The sequence below is a fragment of the Danio rerio genome, chromosome 14 (genome assembly GCF_052040795.2).
Source record: "Danio rerio strain M-AB ecotype USA chromosome 14, GRCz13ab, whole genome shotgun sequence".
Classification (NCBI taxonomy): Eukaryota; Metazoa; Chordata; class Actinopteri; order Cypriniformes; family Danionidae; genus Danio; species Danio rerio.
The window spans coordinates 50,843,479-50,861,664 of record NC_141034.1 but is presented as its reverse complement, the minus strand read 5'-3'; the positions used below and the strand labels follow the sequence as shown (position 1 = coordinate 50,861,664).

Below are 18,186 nucleotides of genomic sequence, written 5' to 3'. Positions count from 1 at the left end.
CCTGCTACATTTGCTATTTGTTAAAATGCTTGCTGCAGACATAAAGCTTTGCTGTTTCAGCCCTGACAGGATCGTGGGGAAAAACATGCAACAAACCCCGTTGATCATGGAAACAAACACATACAACCCTTCATAAATGGCTAATTAGTTTGTGCCGTATGCAGATTCCGTGGATGCGGTCTCACCCAGTCATCAACATAGGGTCTCACAGCTTGGCTGGTCTGCTTTGCCCTTAGAAAAAAAGCACATGGAGTCATGAATAATTAAGAAGCAGGCTTTTGTCATTAGGGCTGTGCAACTAATCGAAAATACGGTTTCGATTTTGGCTTCTATCGATGATGAAAAAGCATTAATCGAGATAAACGATTCTTGCATCATATACCGTTGTACACATTTGTTGCTCTGCTAAGCTCAGTTCCACGTGAAACTCCCGCACCACTCCCTTATGGTGACTCATGCAGCCTCTGCAGCTCATGCTGTATTGAACAGACACACGTCACTTCATAACTATAGCGGCCGTTTTTCGACTGAACTAAATTTATTTTTGATGTCTTGGTCACACTGTTTGGAGAGCCGGAACAAACTGCCTAGGGGGCCGGGTTTGGCCTGCGGGCCGCCAATTGAATAGCCCTGGTCTAGGGGGTCGAATCGAGATCACAATCTTTTTCTGATTAATCGTACAGCTCTGTTAAAAAGTATTTTCGTCAGTGTTTTAGGTTGCTGAAACAATCGTTTGCTCATCATTTGCTTCTGCTTTGTTTTTTCACGCCTCAGTCTCGCATTTGTCAGTTTCTGAAATGATTCTTATTTCTAAGTGGCAACAAGATTATTTTGCTTACCCTGATTGGCAGATTATTTTACTGGTTTTAAGAAAAAAACTCACTCAGTATGACTTTTACCCAAGCTTATATATACTTGGTGACCCATGTCCCTTAAGCCACATGAATAAAACTGAATCACAGTGGAGCTGTATTATGCTAGGCAGACGGGTAATTGTTAAAAACTGGAAATCCTCCAGTAGACCTCCGATTTTTGAGTGGATCTCAGAGTTAGGACGAGTTGCAGTCTTTGACAAACTCTTCTATAGTTTACATGGAAGAATTTAAATTTTTTTTGATAAATGGGGAAAATTTCTAAATTTCTGCCACCCACGATGTTAGTAAACATGTAACGAGACAAAATAATAATTAAGGTTAAGATATTAGCAACCCCCCCTTTTTTTTTCTTTGGTTTACTTTTGCAACTGATATGATGTTATTTATTTCTAGTATTTATTTATGTTGTATTGTTCTGCTTTTATGCTGATGCTCTGTATTGGATATTCATCTGCATTATTTGAAAAAAGAAAAATCAATAAAAAGTTAAAATCATAAAAAAAAACTCGCTTAATTTTTACATTATTTCTGAAAACAAGGCTTTTTTTTACTTGTCTAGAAAATTCTTCTTGATTAAGTATTTTTAGATATTTGGATGAGAACCAAGACAAAAACTCAAAGTAAAAAAAGTTTTTTGTTCTTTTTGTTTGTTTGTTTGTTTTTTTTGCAGTTTGGCTCTTTAGGTTGCCCTAACTGGTCGATTAACATTTCGATCATTTAAGTTCAATACATTGAAAAGTAGTCAAAAACATAATTTCTATATTTTTCACAGGTTTTCGCAATTAATACAAAAATTTTCTCTTCCTAGCACTCATTTCTTTAGATACTTACAAATTAGAAACTTTAGCCCCTTTCACACATACAGACCTTTCCGGAAAATTGCCGGCAATTTTCCGGAAAGGTTGTATGTGTGAACAGGTCCTTTTTGAAAATACCGGTAAATTCGTTCTGGCTATTTTCCGGAAAGAGAAGTTGTAACATTACCGGCAATTTGCCGGAATGCTGCGCTGTGTGAATGCAGAAGGAAGATTGCCGTAATAAGCGCGTGAACGTCTAGAACGTGCTGATGTGAGACGTCTGCTTTAGCCAATCACAACAGTCAGACGCATTCACGTCCGTGCGGTTTATGAGAATAAAAGCCTTTGAATATTTTTCCAGACACATTTAGCTGCTAGAAGTTAGTCAGATCACGTTTATATGTTCTTCTTAATGCCAACTGTGTAAATAATCATCGATGAGATGCTTATGATAAGCCGTTGTTTGTTTACCTTCAAACTTTGCGTGTGCCTTTGAAACAGCCTGTGAGCGCCTGCACACGCACATATTATGAACATCTCGACATGCGAAAGTGATTCTCCATATGTTTTCATTGACGTTGTTCACAATACTGATCATCCACAGAGTTTGTAATGTAGTCAAATATTTACAAATACAAGCGCAGCCGTTTAAAGGTCATTTATGTTGAATGATGTCAGAATTTACCGGTATTTTGGAATGGATGTGTGAATGCTCCTTTCCGGAAAATTTCCGTAATGTGTGAACAGCGCTTTTTTGAATATACCGGTAAAGTCGTTCCGGAAATTTTCCAGATATTTACCGGTATCACTGTGTGAAAGGGGCTTTTGTTAAAAACTCATATCCAGATTTTCCGAACCTTCCACCAAAATCTCAACTTGACCAAATTTTTGAAGTACCCTTAGATAAAAAAGGTATACTGTGTACTTTATACAGGCTGATGTCCTCTTTTTCTACTACCTCTCTTTCCTTAATAAACAACAATGGGAGTCAGACCTCAATCTTACATTTGAGGATGATACGTGGGACCAGATTTTGTCCCGCGTTTATTCCTCCTCTATCTGTGCACGACATAGCCTCATCCAATTAAAATTTGTTCATCGTATATACTGGATAAAAGTGTGATTGGCAAAAAATAACTCAAGACGTGGATCCTATATGTGATCGGTGTAATCAAGCACCCGCAGACTTAATACATATGTTTTGGCTTTGCCCATCAATCACTCCTTTTTGGCTATCAATTTTCAAGTGTTTCTCTTCTGTGACAAAGATACACATCGAACCATTTTTGGACTTTCTCGGAATAGAGTAGAGTTATCAAGCTGTACTGCAAACGATCTTGAATTTTTGACACTGTTAGCAAGACGTTGTATTCTGTTATTATGGAAACAAAGATTTCCTCCAAATTTTGACAAATGGTTTTGAGACGCAATGAGCTTCATCCACTTGGAAAAAATTAGGTTTACAATAAATGGCAATACTAGAGCCTTTTCTGAAACATGGGACCCATTTAGACTTTTTTTTCTGAGCATGTCACATGATTAGGTACTTTATAAATATCAGAGGACTCATTTTTTATAATTTATTATTTTATTAACTTAAATGTTTTTATTTATTTGATTTATTTTGTTATTATTAAGAGTATTTTTTTTCTTCTTTCTTTAAATGATAAATGTAACTTCAGATACTTCACGTATGTAGAGGGTAGGGGTGGGAATAATATCAGTTTAAATTTCTCTGTAAAAATACTTTGTTATATCTGAAAAGTTTAATAAAAAAAATTAATTAAAAAAACATAATTTCTATCCAAGTCTCCCGAATAAAAGTTTGACCCTCGTTTTCCAGTTGACAGTGGCTGCTTTGTCTGGGTCAGTAGTTGGCAGTGTGATGGTGCCGGTGGGCCGATCACATTACAGGTCTGTTGTGCACAGAGCGACCAGCAGGTAGACCTGGAACGCCTTCATGACAGGGCGAAATCCAACCCAGTGGGTCATCTTCTGTTTAAAGAAGCAGTCAATGAGGTTTCGCCCCCACCCTGCTCCTTAAAACCCCAAAGAGTTGATTATAGACAGGGATGCTGTGGGACGAGCCCCAGGGTCCATTCTGCCTGAATACAGCCATCATTGTGGGAGTAATGCGATTCCTGCCTCCATTAGTCTATGGAGACATTCTTCAGTGCACTGATCCAGCCCCAGTTTTATAGGCAGTTTATATCACCAAGCCAAAGTCAGCTTACAGATTTTTCTAAAAGCAAGATTCGAATGGATTCAATTTAATTAATCTTATTTGTATAGCGCTTATACTATGTAGATTGTGTCAAAGCAGCTTCACAAAGGAGATTATAGTAAATTGAAACAGTGTCAGTCCAGTTTTCAGTGTCGAAGAATTGAATAAGCTAAATTAGCCGTAATGTATGTGTGTAAATGCAACAGTGTACGGATGTTTCCCAGTACTGAGTTGCAGCTGAATTGGCATCCGCTGTGTAAAATATAAGTCATAATCTTGGTTCAATCCTCTGTGACGACCCCTGATAAATAAGGTACTAAGCAAAAAGAAAATGAATAAATAAATAAATTTACTGTATAACAGGACCTGAACTGCATGTGGAATTTTGCACACAATTTTCCTGAAAGATACATAGCTACACCATTTACACCTGCAAAGAGTTATAAAAGTATACACTGTAGCTTGTGCTCAACATTAGGGCTGGTAATTATCAAGAATATGTTGTTTTCTAGAATATATAAAGCAATAAAATCTGTTAAATTACAATGCTGTTTATTTTGTGTATATTTATTTTTTGTAGATTTTATTTGTATTATTTTTTCATAAATTCCCCCCGGCTGTGGGGGAAACCGGAGCACCCAGAGGAAACCCACGCTAACATGGGAGAACATGCAAACTCCACACAGAAACGCCAACTGACTCAGCCTGTGCTCGAACCAGTGACTTTCTTGGTGTGCTAACCACTGAGCCACCGTGTGGCCTTATACAGTACATGCGAACAATATTAATTTCAGTTTAACATTAATAGTTATTATTTGTGTGCTGTGAAGTGTTTCCTTTTAAACTAGTTGACATTTAGCAACATTTCTATACCTTTATAATGTATTTCTTGAGAGTTCTCTGCCATCTCAATGTCCTCTGTGTGCAATGTACTTTGTCATCTTCAAAGCCTCTTTGTTCGCTGCCTGCTGTGTTTTTCCTGACCTTACGGAGCAGAGAAGATAGCAGCTTACCAACGCCAAGCGCAGACAGACAGAGGAGGACATGGGGAATCAAGGGGTGAAAAAAAACAAAGAGTCTTTGTAGCCAACCACCCATTTTAATTCCCTATCAGTCTGTGGTCTGTTTGTGCCCTGAGACCATTCTAATGGCCCATATCTGCACGGAAAAACACAGCATTTTATATCACTTTATATATGCTTTTTGCGTCGTAACACTTGGTCGGTTTACCATTTGCTCTATTTTGTTTTCTAAATCATAGTTGTGTCGAAGTTAAGATAGCAACAGGTTTGATTTAATTTATTTGTTCATTACAAACAGATTTTTTTTATCTAGATTAATCTCACTGTAATCTTGGAATTAATCTAGATTAATCTAGATTAAAATGGCTCATTTGAATTCTGCCGAAGGCATTCAGAATATGTGTGCTACCCAAATAATGACTAAATATGACTCTTCGAGAACAGGATTCTCAAGCCAGGTGGCGCATTAAACCAAGGGCTCATCTCCTGTTTCTAAAATGCATCACAAACTGCTTGAGAAACTGTTCTACTATGATAATTGGTGATGAAAATAAATGATGTTCAATAAGATGCACTTGTGTTTACTAACTGTTTATTCAGGTAAACATGAATTTTGAACTGTAGGTCTGCATAAGCTCCAAACAGCGAATTTTATTTATTTATTTTATTTATTTATTTATTTTTTTTTACCTTAATCCGACTAAAGTCATAACTGAACTAAACAGAAATGGAATTAAAACATGTGGAGTATGCAGATATTAGTGGAAACACCGCAATCAAACTATTACGGTCATATTGAACTTTTCGCCATATTTTCTGACAAGATCCACACACGCAGCTGTCAGTAAAGGACCACACACACACACACACACACATTGCAAAATGCAGAAGTTTTTTTTCTTTCCATTCGGTGTGCGTTATTAAATTCCATAACACTCTCACCAGACCTTACTCTTCCTTATTTGCGTCTAATACCCCAGTTTGTCATGGGGGCATGAATGAAATGTTCATGAGTGAATGTGAAACTGCCGAACTGCAGTTAAAGTCACCCAAAATTACAGGAAACTCTTACATGAAAGCACTTCACGTAAACACCTTAAAAGTGCAGTAGGTGATCGTCTTCAGAAGCATGTTTTGTTGTGCTGGTTGAAAGTCTCTTTATATTCCAATAGTAATGATTACAGTAAATGATCTAAATGTGTTTATATGTATTTTTATATTTTGGGTAAGGCATAACACTAAAAAGTGTTCATCCAATTAAATATTGTCAGACCGACATCTCCCATAATTCCGATAAGCAGCTCAGACTGTCTGTCAGCAAATGTAGATTCGGACTTCTGCGCATCTGTTCACGCAGATCCGCCATTTGCGCATACGCCGAGTCAGGCCGACGTCTCTCATAATTCCGATAAGTAGGTTAAACTGTCTGTCAGCAAATGCAGATTTGGAACAACTGCGCAGCCGTTTGTACGCAGCTCCGCTGACCGATGTTTGTGCATAGATGTGCGTGAGTTTACGAGAGAGCGCACACGAGATTGGCACGAAACATGCTGAATCAAAACTTTTTAAAAACCTGAATCAATAACGGACGCTGGAGAAAGGACGACACCTTGGCTAAAGGATTTCTCTTAGGCAGGTAATGTTCTGTTTTATAACTATTTTAGCTTCACGCAAAGCTGATGTAACATTAGATGTTGTTGTTACAAACGGGTTATATCTTCACAGAAGTGTTGTTCAGCCACTAAAATGTTCCGGTGAAAAACTGATAAGACTATTTTCAGTTTCATAAGAAACCTTTACAGCATCGATAATGTAGATTTTAATTAGTTTAACAACAAAATACAAGTAAATACTGCTAAATATACCGTCTAGTCTCTCTCTATATTGTTTACCGTGCAACCATGAATATTCGCTCCGAAATAGCATGTCAGTTTTTCTTGCACGCCGCCGGACAAGCACTATAACACATTCGCTTTTAACACATTCTTTTGCTGCGCTCGTGTTTAAGGAGGCGTGGCTCTAGACAGCAGGGGAGGGACTGTGATTCAGAGATTTATGCTAAGCTGTTAGCATTGTGGAAGATCACCTACAGCACCTTTACTTATGTTATTGTCTATTAAGGCAAAGAACTAGATTACAGATATCCATGTAGGAGTAGTCAGTAATGTCTTTTGAAGTATATGTGAAAGATCCAGAAGGGCATCCTGCTGGTTTGATTCAGAAGGGCACTTTTTTGTCAGACGGCTCACCGGTTTGACTTTCATACACCATCATTCATTTTAAAAAGCACCTGGTCCATTTTATTCATATTTGTTTTACTGGAACGCATAAACTTTACAGGTGCCTGACAGTTAGATGTGGAGCTAACATTTATCAGATTCACTCTAGTGAACTGCATCCATGTTAGCATGTCACGTTTGATATGGTAATTTCCCAGTAGGAATACACGGGTTTGAAGACTCGTTCTCGCCACCTGCAGTGCAATTCAGCCAGGTATACATCAGCGCTAAAATATCAAGGTGAAAGTCATCATAGCTTCGGTAGAATAGACTCAGCTCCCAACCCAACTTTAGGAATAGATTGACGACGATATATTTTTTTATTGCCTGAGAAGAGTCACGCATTAACGCCGATAACGGCTCACCACTAAACAAAATAGTCTTCAACATGGTTAAAATGTAGTTGGATTAAGCGCAAGCTTACTTACTAAGCTTAGTTTGCAGAACTGAATAGATTTTTCATTAAATTGTGATTACTGTTAAATATTAGTTTTTTTATAAATAATTGTAATTGTTAATTATATAATACAGTTAGTGCTAATCTGTGTGGAGTTCTCCTGTGTGGAGTTTGCATGTTCTCCTCGTGTTGGCGAGGGTTTCCTCCAAGCGGCAACCTCCTGTTCTCCCTTGTGAAGTAAATACTGTACGAAAGTAACTGAAACTGTAATTCATTGAAATTCCACTAGTCCTGGCTCCATAATAGAGCAGATTTCTATTGACCCTACTTTTAAAATGGCTAAATTTACAGCAGAAAATTGGGTGTTTACAGCCTGGTACAAAGAACTATTTTGGTTCATAGCTAATATTACCCTTCATGACAACTGTGAGGGGTGAATTTTTTTTCTCATCCGTCATCTCATCCGTCTAATTTATTATTAGGTTTTATTAAGTCTGCATAATTAGGGCGTGGCCACTTGAGTGAAAGCTATGTCTCGCTGGTCGCCGTCACTTCACCGCAGTTAATTCCGGCTGATTAGCTGCTGAACTCACGTATACATCATATTTCTGGGTTGTTTTCTGTGTCTTTACACAGTTGGTTGCTTTTTGGCATTATTTCTTACAATTATCAGATGATATGGCATGCTGTGTGCACTTAATTGTGCTCACAAATTATTCACGTGGCCTCCATTTTAGCTGCAAAATGCTAGCAGGTGTCTTTAGCTAGGCTCACGCTCCACCTCTTTGCCCCTATTTGGTTACCAACGGTTGGAGCGATGAGGCACGAACAAAATGGAGCCGGTTGGCCACACCCACTTGTAGCTTCATTTGCGCCCTTTAGAAACATCACAGATACTACGTCCATATCTTTTACAGTCTATGAATTCTTCCAGGTGCTTCAGTTTCCTCCATAGTCCAAACACATGCACTATAGGTGAATTGAATAAACTAAATTGGCCGTAGTGTATGTGTGTGAATTAGCGTGTATAAGTGTTTACCAGTACTGGGTTGTGGCTGGAAGGGCATTTGCTGTGTAAAACATATGCCGGATAAGTTGGCGGTTCATTCCGCTGTGGCGACCCCTGACGAATAAAGGGACCAAGCTGAAGGAGAATGAATGAATGAGTTAGTGCTACTACAGCAGGCAGCGAACAAAGAGGCTTTGAAGATGACAAAGTACATTGCACACAGAGGGCATTGAGATGGCAGAACACTCTCAAGAATATAATGTGGAGATATAGAAATATTGCTAAATATCTCACACTTTTACAATACACAAATAATAACTATTCATATTAAACTGTTTATAAGAATAATAGTGTTTGAATGTACTGTATACCAGGACCTGAAATGCATGTGGGATTTTGCACACAGTTTTCATGTTATGCAGTTATATATTTACACCTGCAAAGAATTGAAGTACTGTATATACTGTAAATTGTGCTCCAAATTAGGGCTGGTGATTAGCAAAAATATGGTGCAATACAGAATATATGTATTTTCATTAATATTGACTAATGAATATAATTATTTACAGTTAAAGTTTGTATATTATTTTCCCCAATTTCTGTTTAACTGAAAGATTTTTTCAACACATTTCTAAACATGATAGTTTTATTAACTCATTTCTAATAACTGATTATTTTTGCCATGATGACAGTAAATAATATTTGACTTGATATTTTTCAAGATCTTGTAATTAAGTGACATTTAAAGGCTTAACTAAGGTAATTATGCAAGTCATTGTATTACAGTTGTGTGTTCTGCAGACAATTGGAAAAAGAAATATTGCTTAGGGGTGTTAATAATATTGACCTTAAAATGTTTTTAAAAAATTAAAAACTGCTTTTATTCTAGCTGGAATAAAACAAATAAGACTTTCTCCAGAAGAAAAAATATTATCAGACATGCTTCAAACATTTCTTTGCTGTGTTCAACATCATTTGCAAATCATTTTATTTTACAGGAGGGCTAATAATTTTGTCTTTAACTCAAGGGTTTTATTTAACCAATAAGCAACGTAAGGGGCAGCTGAGGACCCCAGGAAATCTGAGGGCCCCAATAAATATGTAGAAGTATAAATTGTACCTAAAAACTATATATAACATTGATATTTTTACATAATTAAATATCATTCAATATACACAAAAATATAATATTATTATAAAAATGTATAATAATTTGTGTGTGAGGGAGAGTGTGCGAGAGATGGTTTCATGTAGTTCATAGCAAGTTTTTTACTTTATTAACATTTAGCACAACTTTATATTTGCGCATCAGTTATTTACCTGGAACAATTCTAATTTCTGATTTAAATATGTTCCCCGAGACACATATTCGTTAAAGAAGTTTCCTGCAGCCTTTCCATGAGAAAATAGCTGGACAAGTTACTTTCTCCATGTGATTATTAACTTACAATGTGTGAGCTGGCTGAAATGCGAGTCTCACTGTGATTTTATTTAATATCATAGCTCATATAAGACATCATAGCCTATATGTGGGGGCATGGCGTTTTACCGAATGCGGCTAACACGAAGGAGAGAGAAAATCGTGAAAATGTAAATATACAAATTATGGCGTTGTCGTTGGGTTAGGTACATGTAAACAAATGACTACTTTAAAAAATTGCCGTAAGCCATTAGCCTAATTTCTGCGGCTACTTCATTCAGTTAACAACAGCTACACACTAACAGATCAAAATTACATTTAAAGGGCCATGAAACCTCCCTGTTTCAGCAGAGTGTTTTCACACCTCTACTTTGGAGAGTCAGGAAAATAAGCGTGTCCAGCTCTGTTTAGGGGGGAGTGTCGAAGGAGCAAAAGAGGGAAGGTCTGAACACTGTAAGAGGTAAAGAGGTCTTCGAAGCTATCGTGCATATTAATGAGGTTGCACCACATACACAATAGAGCGCGCTGATTGGTTTGAACCAAGTCTTATCTATTTAGCCTATAGAATACTGTCTCCGAGGAATTCTATAGTGAGAATTTGTATTTGTATTTTAAATGTCTGTTTGTAATGGTATGCATGTTTTTCACATTGTTTAGATGTCTATTATTGTATGCAAATGTTCCTGTTTACCGGCTTGTTAGCTGATTGCGATAATTGACTGCAGGTGCTGTGTAGAGCTGTTTGACTATTTCTGGAGGACTTCCATTTGCAACGCTTTACCTGATGAAGACCATGTCGGTCGAAACGTTGTGATTTTGTAATATTGACATTAAAATTTGTTTGAGAGCTAAAGTGGCAGTGTGCCGATTTACTTTGAATCTTTTGCTACTTATGTTTGCTTTTTGATCGTGCACCTGCCTTCAAGATTTTCTAGATGTGCGCACATTTCTGTTTTTTGCAAGATTTTGAACCAAGTCTTACTCATGAATGAATGCTGCACACTCAGAGATGTAATAAGACACTCCCAGGGACAGACGTCCAGTTTACACGCTGGAATACATGCTAAGATCTCATGGCCGTGACGCAGCTTCGAAAATTCGGAAGTACGAATTTGCTCGAAATAACGAAAAAACAACCAATTTTTACTTTTTAGTGAAATATATGTGTCCTAATAGTGTTTTTAGCAGCGTGGGGACACATATATGACTGTCAACAGCTCAAAAAATGTGTTTTGGTGTTTCGTGACCCTTTAACAGTGAAATCGGTAAACCTTTAGCACGATTCATTTAAAATATTGGTAAACATTTATATAGGTAATTTTAGATTACCTTGTAATCCTACTTGTTGCGAGCTCTGTGACTGTCTGACATTTTGATAAATCCAGAAAATTCCATGAAAAATCAATAAAAGGTGTTATATTAACCTTAAAATTACTTTTAAAAATTAAAAACTGCTTTTATTCTGGCCGAAATAAATCAAATAAGACTTTCTCTAGAATAAAAAATATTATAGGAATTACTGTTAAAAATTCCTTGCTCTCTTAAACATCATCTGGGAAATATAAAAAAAAAAAATTCACAGGATTGCGAATAATTTTGACTTTAACTGTATGTTAGATCTAGTCCCCATTGCACAATAAGCAATGAGTTGATAAAATATAAACTATGACTAAATGCATTAATCAGCTAAAGAGTTTACATGCGCTTCAGATGCAGCGCCCACAGATTCAACCTGCCACAGTGCAATTATATATCTCTACACAAAACCAACAAAGAGTGATTCACAAATTTGGATGCAGCATCACAAAAAGCTTTCCTTTTGCGCTATTGTTTCACAAGTCAATCATGGCTTTTGTCCCAGAAATCATTTGCAGTGAAAGCCTTGCTTGATGGATGACGGCTCTGCCAATGTTCAGCAGCTTCACAGTTTTCAATGTTCGACAATAAGCATGAGCACACCAAATGAAGGCCGCCCAATTAAGATGTGTGAATAGGTACTAATATAGGGCAGGATTTTCCTTGAAGTGTCTCTTGGTCTAATTAAGCAGAGCTCACAGTCACCCTGCTCCGTTTGAAGTGCTTTGGCAATTGTGTAAAACCAAGATTTCTTTGGGTTTCTTTTACTGAGTTGCACAACAAAAGCTCTCACTTCCTGTGTAGACCTGCAGCAGTATGAAGTTGTCTCTTAGTTTTTAATAAAAGCATGCCAGAGAATGAGAACATTCCCAAAGCGAGGCAATTACAGTATCCTAGCAGAAGAGCACAGCTGTGAAAAAAAATGAGTTTGGGATTTGTGTTGTTGTGCTTCCCTCTACTGGCTGATGGTTAATCATACTGACAAAGCCAGAACATCCATATGCATCAAAGAGGATGTGTGTTTTACATATTGTCCTCTTCTGGCTTTTATGATTTGGATCTGATGTAGTGCATGCTTTTTTAAGTGTTGCTGTTTTTGATCTTCAGGGCTGGGGTCCTTTGTGCTTATGCAGCCAATCAGAACCTGAGTTCGCAGCTGAAGGGCATGAGGAGGCTGGTGAAGAGTAACCTGAAAGACCTGCACACCTTCGCCAATCAGACGCCTGCAGTGAGTGATGCAACCAGAAACACATGTGCTATCACACTAGATAGATAGATAGATAGATAGATAGATAGATAGATAGATAGATAGATAGATAGATAGATAGATAGATAGATAGATAGATAGATAGATAGATAGATAGATAGATAGATCAATGAATGAAAGCAGCGGATGGATAGATGGATTGATTGGTGAAAGCTAAATTGATTGATTGATTGATTGATTGATTGATTGATTGATTGATTGATTGATTGATTGATTGATTGATTGATTGATTGATTAAAGGCTAGATTTAATGATAGGCTGATGAATGGATTGATTGATGAAAGGTTGATGGATGGATGGATGGATGGATGGATGGATGGATGGATGGATGGATGGATGGATGGATGGATGGATGGATGGATGGATGGATGGATGGATGGACGGACGGATGGATGGATGGATGGACGGATGGATGGGTGGATGAAAGGCAGATGGATGGATGAAAAGCAGATTAATGGATGGGTAGATAGTTGGATGGATAGATGAACAGACTGATGGATGAATAGATAGTTGGATCAATAGATTGATCGATCCATAGATGGATGGATGGATGGATGATGGATGGATGGATGGATGAAAGTGGATAGATGAATGGATGGATTGATGAAAGGCTGATGGGATAGATAGATAGATAGATAGATAGATAGATAGATAGATAGATAGATAGATAGATAGATAGATAGATAGATAGATAGATAGATAGATAGATAGATAGATTGATTGATTGATTGATTGATTGATTGTGAAGCTAATGGATGAATTGATTGATAAAAGGCTGATGGATGGATTGATTGATGAAAGGCGGATGGATGGATAGATTGATTGATGAAAAGTGAATGAAAGAATGGATAGATGAACAGACAGATGAATAGATGGATAGATATTAGGATGAATGGATGAAAGCAAATGGATTGATGAAAAGCTAATAGATGGATGGATTGATGAAAGGCTGATGGATGGATGGATGGATGGATGGATGGATGGATGGATGAAAGGTGGATGAATGGATGGATGGATGGATGGATGGATGGATGGATGGATGGATGGATGGATGGATGGATGGATGAAAAGCAGATTGATGGATGGATTAATTGATGAAAGGAAGATGATTTGATTGATAGATGAACAGACAGATGAATTGATGGCTAGATGGATGGATGGATGGATGAAAGCGGATGATTTGATTATTAGATAAACAGATAGATGAATGGATGGATAGACGAATGAATGAATGGATGAATGAATGAATGAAAGCGGATGGATTGATGAAAAGCTGATGGATGGATAGGTGGATGTATGTAAGGATGGATGGATGGATGGATGGATGGATTGATAAAAGGCTGATGGATTAATTGATAACAGGTAGATGGTTGGATTGATAGATGGTCAGATAAAACAAATGACTGGATGAACTGCTGATTGGCAGATGGGTCAACAGATGGATGGAGAGATGCACAGTCAGATGAATGGATTAGATGGAGCCCTTCATATTCTATTATTTTATATCATATAAAGTATAATAATATATCAATATCCCGTCTCCCCTTCAGCAAATTGATTACCTGATCTCTCGCTACGGCACCGTGAAGGAGCAGGTGCTGCATGATCTGGAGAGTAAGTGTTCCTCAGCTCTTCTTCAATGGTGCTCCTGATGTGAAGACTGATGTGCTGATGTTTTCTCCAGATGTAGGTGTGATCTTGGGGGGAAGGATACATGAGGAGCTGGGCAAAGAGGTGAAGCCTGCGCTCGATGCCACTCTCAGCATGACCGGAAGTATGTCACTCCTTTTCTTTGAGTTATTTTGAGACATTAATGTATCGTATATCATATATGAGCATGTAATGTGGATGTCAATTCATCTTTTGGTGGTGTCTTATCTCACTCTTTTGTCTTTGGTCCGTTAGTCAAAGTGGAGAAAGCCATTAAAGGTAAACTGTAACAGACCCTGACTGGTCCTTCCTGTGACCTTCTATCTGTAAAAAAAAAAAAAAACGTTGTGATTGAATCTGTATTCCTTCCCAACAAAACCTGGCCCAATTTTACTCCCATGTGTCTTTCCTTGGTGGAACCTGCCTATCCTGTGTCTTAAAACCCTCAAATGTTATAATACACTGACAAAATATAGACAACAGTACCATCTCAACTCATTGGATATTATTTTATAAGGCAGTTTTAAATTAAAGTAGCATCTGTTCATTTCTAATTCACGACCCTCTGCTTTTTCCAAAAAATGAGTTGCATGTGACTGGATCAAAACATTTTTCTGATATAAAAAAATACAGAGATAAATCAGAAGTCATATTTAATAATTTCATCCAAAAATGTAGTCAAATATAATTTATATAATAAATAATTGAATTCTGCTCCAGTTTCCTGTGCTGGAACGTCTGTTTTTGTTTTGTTTCTAACCAGTTAAACTCCTTAATAGAGGCATCAACTTTCGACTTAATATTTAAAGAGCTAGCATTGCACCAGACCCCTGTAAGTGGTGTCGTTTGAAAGTGTAGAATCTATATTTTATGCTCATATGCATCACTTTGGTTTTTGTTATACTGTACAAAAGTTATTTACCCTTAAATACACAGTATTTTGGATACCCGAGCAGGGAATTTTACATTGGTTCATTTTCATATTTTTCATATGACACATGTACAAGTTATAGCTCAATTGAAAGCTTTTGCCGGTGCTCATACAGTTCTAGCATTCTTTTTACTGAATTATATTTACATATCAATCAGTTGCCGAATGAATCGTGGTGTTTCCATGGCGCAGAAGTGAAAACGATACATTTATGATCACTAAGCAGTTAATGCAGCTTAATGCTTTTTTTAATCTCTCCAAGTTTAAATCTTACAAGTTTCTATAGGAATTATGCATAGGGGGAATTACGGGGAATAGAACACAGAGGCGTAATTACAGGCATACAAGTTTATGACGCAGTTTGCTCATGCTCGTTAGAACGATGGGTTTGTTAAACTTCAAATCAACAAACTATCTTTGTAATGACAGAACTTGCAACCTTAGTTAGCTAATGATGGTTTTCAGAAACTCATCCCAGATTTGTCCGCTTTTTGTACATTTTTCTCACTTGATGTTTGTTGAATTCTATATGCAGGGTTCCCACGCTTCTTGAAAGTACTTAAAGGTTTTGACATTCAGATGGATTCAAGGCCTGGAAAGTATTTAAAAACAAACACAGGTCCTTGAAAGTGCTTGAATTAAAATTGTTTAATTAATATGATAAAAACCTTGATTTAAAACGATTGTACTGTCCAAAACAGAACAAAAAAAAAAACTGTTAGAAAACGAAAAATTCTTAAATTAAAAATCCTTCATTTAAATCTTGTTCAGTAACACTGACAAATAATGGACATTTTATCAATAGTTCAGAAACCACATTTAAATATCACCAGTATTGAATTCAACACATTTATTAAAGTTCTTTGAAGATGAACTTTGAAGTGTAAGTGAAATGTTAAGTACAGTAAGGACTTTCATGGTACTACATATGCTGGGGTATGTGCCTGGTTTCATGGTACTACATATGCACCAAGGTGCCTGGTTTAAAATTAAAGGAGCTTTAAAACAGTGTTTCTCTGTTCCTGAAGTCACACTAACAGTTTACGTTTTCAACCTCTCCCTAACCAAGAACACCTGAATCAAATCGTCAGAACATTAGAAGAGACTTCAAACCTTGAAGTTGATGAGTCAGATAAGGGAGACATCCAAAGTATGTACTGTTGGTGTGCCTCCTGGAATAGGGTTGGAAAACACTGCTATAAAAAGTCCTTGAATGTGCTGTTCATGAAAACATGGGAACCCTGTATATCATGCAGTCTCTATATCTGAATGTTCATTTGTGTGTGTTTGCTTATTTGTTGTCTCTCTTAGCAATGCGAGACACTAAGGACGCTCTAGAGAATGTGAGTCTGACCTTGGAGACTCTGCAGGAAGGAACAGTCAAACTGCAGGCAAACCTGAGTGTGGTGCGCAACAGCCTGAGAAACGCCCTGAACGATCCCGTCTGTGTGGATGCTCCAGCACCGGAGATCTGTCGAAACATACGCAACTCCATTCCCAAGCTCGAAATCGCAGCCAACTACTCATCGGTATCCTAATAACTTCCTTTATTTCAACGCACACTCAAAAAAAATGACTTTTGCTGCTTTTTCAAACTACCTACTGTGTTTAAAATGAGTTGAAACAACACAATTCTTAAGGGTTTCTGGGGGGACAATTTAATTGTTATGTTCAATCCACCTACATTTGTGAAAATGATTAAGGTCACTGATAGTTGACATGGTTTTTACTTGTACGAAATAACACGTGGTTGGGCTTTTTTGTTTGTTTTTTTTAAGTTGCCTGATGTGACCGACCAGTTAAATAAGGTGAATGACGTTCTGAAGACGGATCTCAGTCAGATTGTGGCAAAGGTATTTTTTTAAGATTTCTCTTAACATTTTGTGCACATCCAGGACAGAACATAGACTACCTGACAAAAGTCAGGAGTAACAAATAATAACTTGACTTCTAGTTTATCATTCGGGAAAGTTGGCAGAAGGTGGTGTTGGGATGCTGAGCTGCATCCCAATAATTACAAATACTGCAGAAGACCTACTGGAACCCGCATGGAGCCTAGATTGTCATAGCAATCAGTCAAGTTTGGTGAAGGAAAAATCATGGTTTGGGGTTACATTCAGTATGGGGGTGTGTGAGAGATCTGCAGAGTGGATGGCAACATCAACAGCCTGAGGTATTAAGACATTTGTGCTGCCCATTACATTACAAACCAAAGGAGAGGACAAATTCTTCAGCAGGATAGCGCTCCTCATACTTCAGCCTCCACATCAAAGTTCCTGAAAGCAAAGAAGGTCAAGGTGCTCCAGGATTGGCCAGCCCAGTCACCAGACATGAACATTATTGAGCATGTCTGGGGTAAGATGAAGGAGGAGGCATTGAAGATAAATCCAAAGAATCCTGATGAACTCTGGGAGTCCTGCATGAACGCTTTCTTTGCCTCTAGATGACTTTATTAATAAGTGATTTGAGTCATTGCAAAGATGTATGGATGCAGTCCTCCAAGCTCATGATGGAGTCAGACACAATATTCATTCTGTCTCCACTGCAGGATGACTTTATATTCTATACTGGACATTATTTCTGTTAAGTGACAAGACTTTAGTCTCTGCTAAGTCAGAACTTACTGTCCTAATCAAAAAATTAAAAATCAAGGCATGATCATGTTTTATTTTGGTAATAATAAGCAATAATAAGCGTAATCTAGAGGCCTTTGCCTTTCATATAAGCAACTTCTGATACCAAATAATCAATTAGAAGTCGAGTTATTATGTGTTGTTCCTAAAACTTGGATATGCAATAAGACATTTGTCAGGTAGTGAATTGTTTTTCAGACTGAAACAACATATTTCATGGATTTTTAAACGTAAACATAATACGGTTGAATGAAGTTTTTGGAAGGGAAAGGACTTTAAAATTGTTTGGTCAGAAGTTTGGAGGCTGTAATTTATTTTTAGCAATG

General features: G+C 37.3%; 1 protein-coding gene across 28 annotated transcripts in view; it reads left to right on the top strand.

The window, feature by feature from the left end:
• Nucleotides 1–18,186, top strand: part of prom1a (prominin 1a) — a 168,166-nt gene that overhangs the window by 105,117 nt on the left and 44,863 nt on the right. For 18 of the 28 annotated variants that reach the window (XM_087280149.1, XM_087280148.1, XM_087280139.1 and 15 more), the window contains 5 exon segments: nt 12,487–12,607; nt 14,197–14,260; nt 14,331–14,420; nt 16,539–16,756; nt 17,006–17,080. In XM_087280149.1, coding sequence (XP_087136275.1) covers nt 12,487–12,607; nt 14,197–14,260; nt 14,331–14,420; nt 16,539–16,756; nt 17,006–17,080 — 568 coding nt within the window. 28 annotated transcript variants of the gene reach the window in all.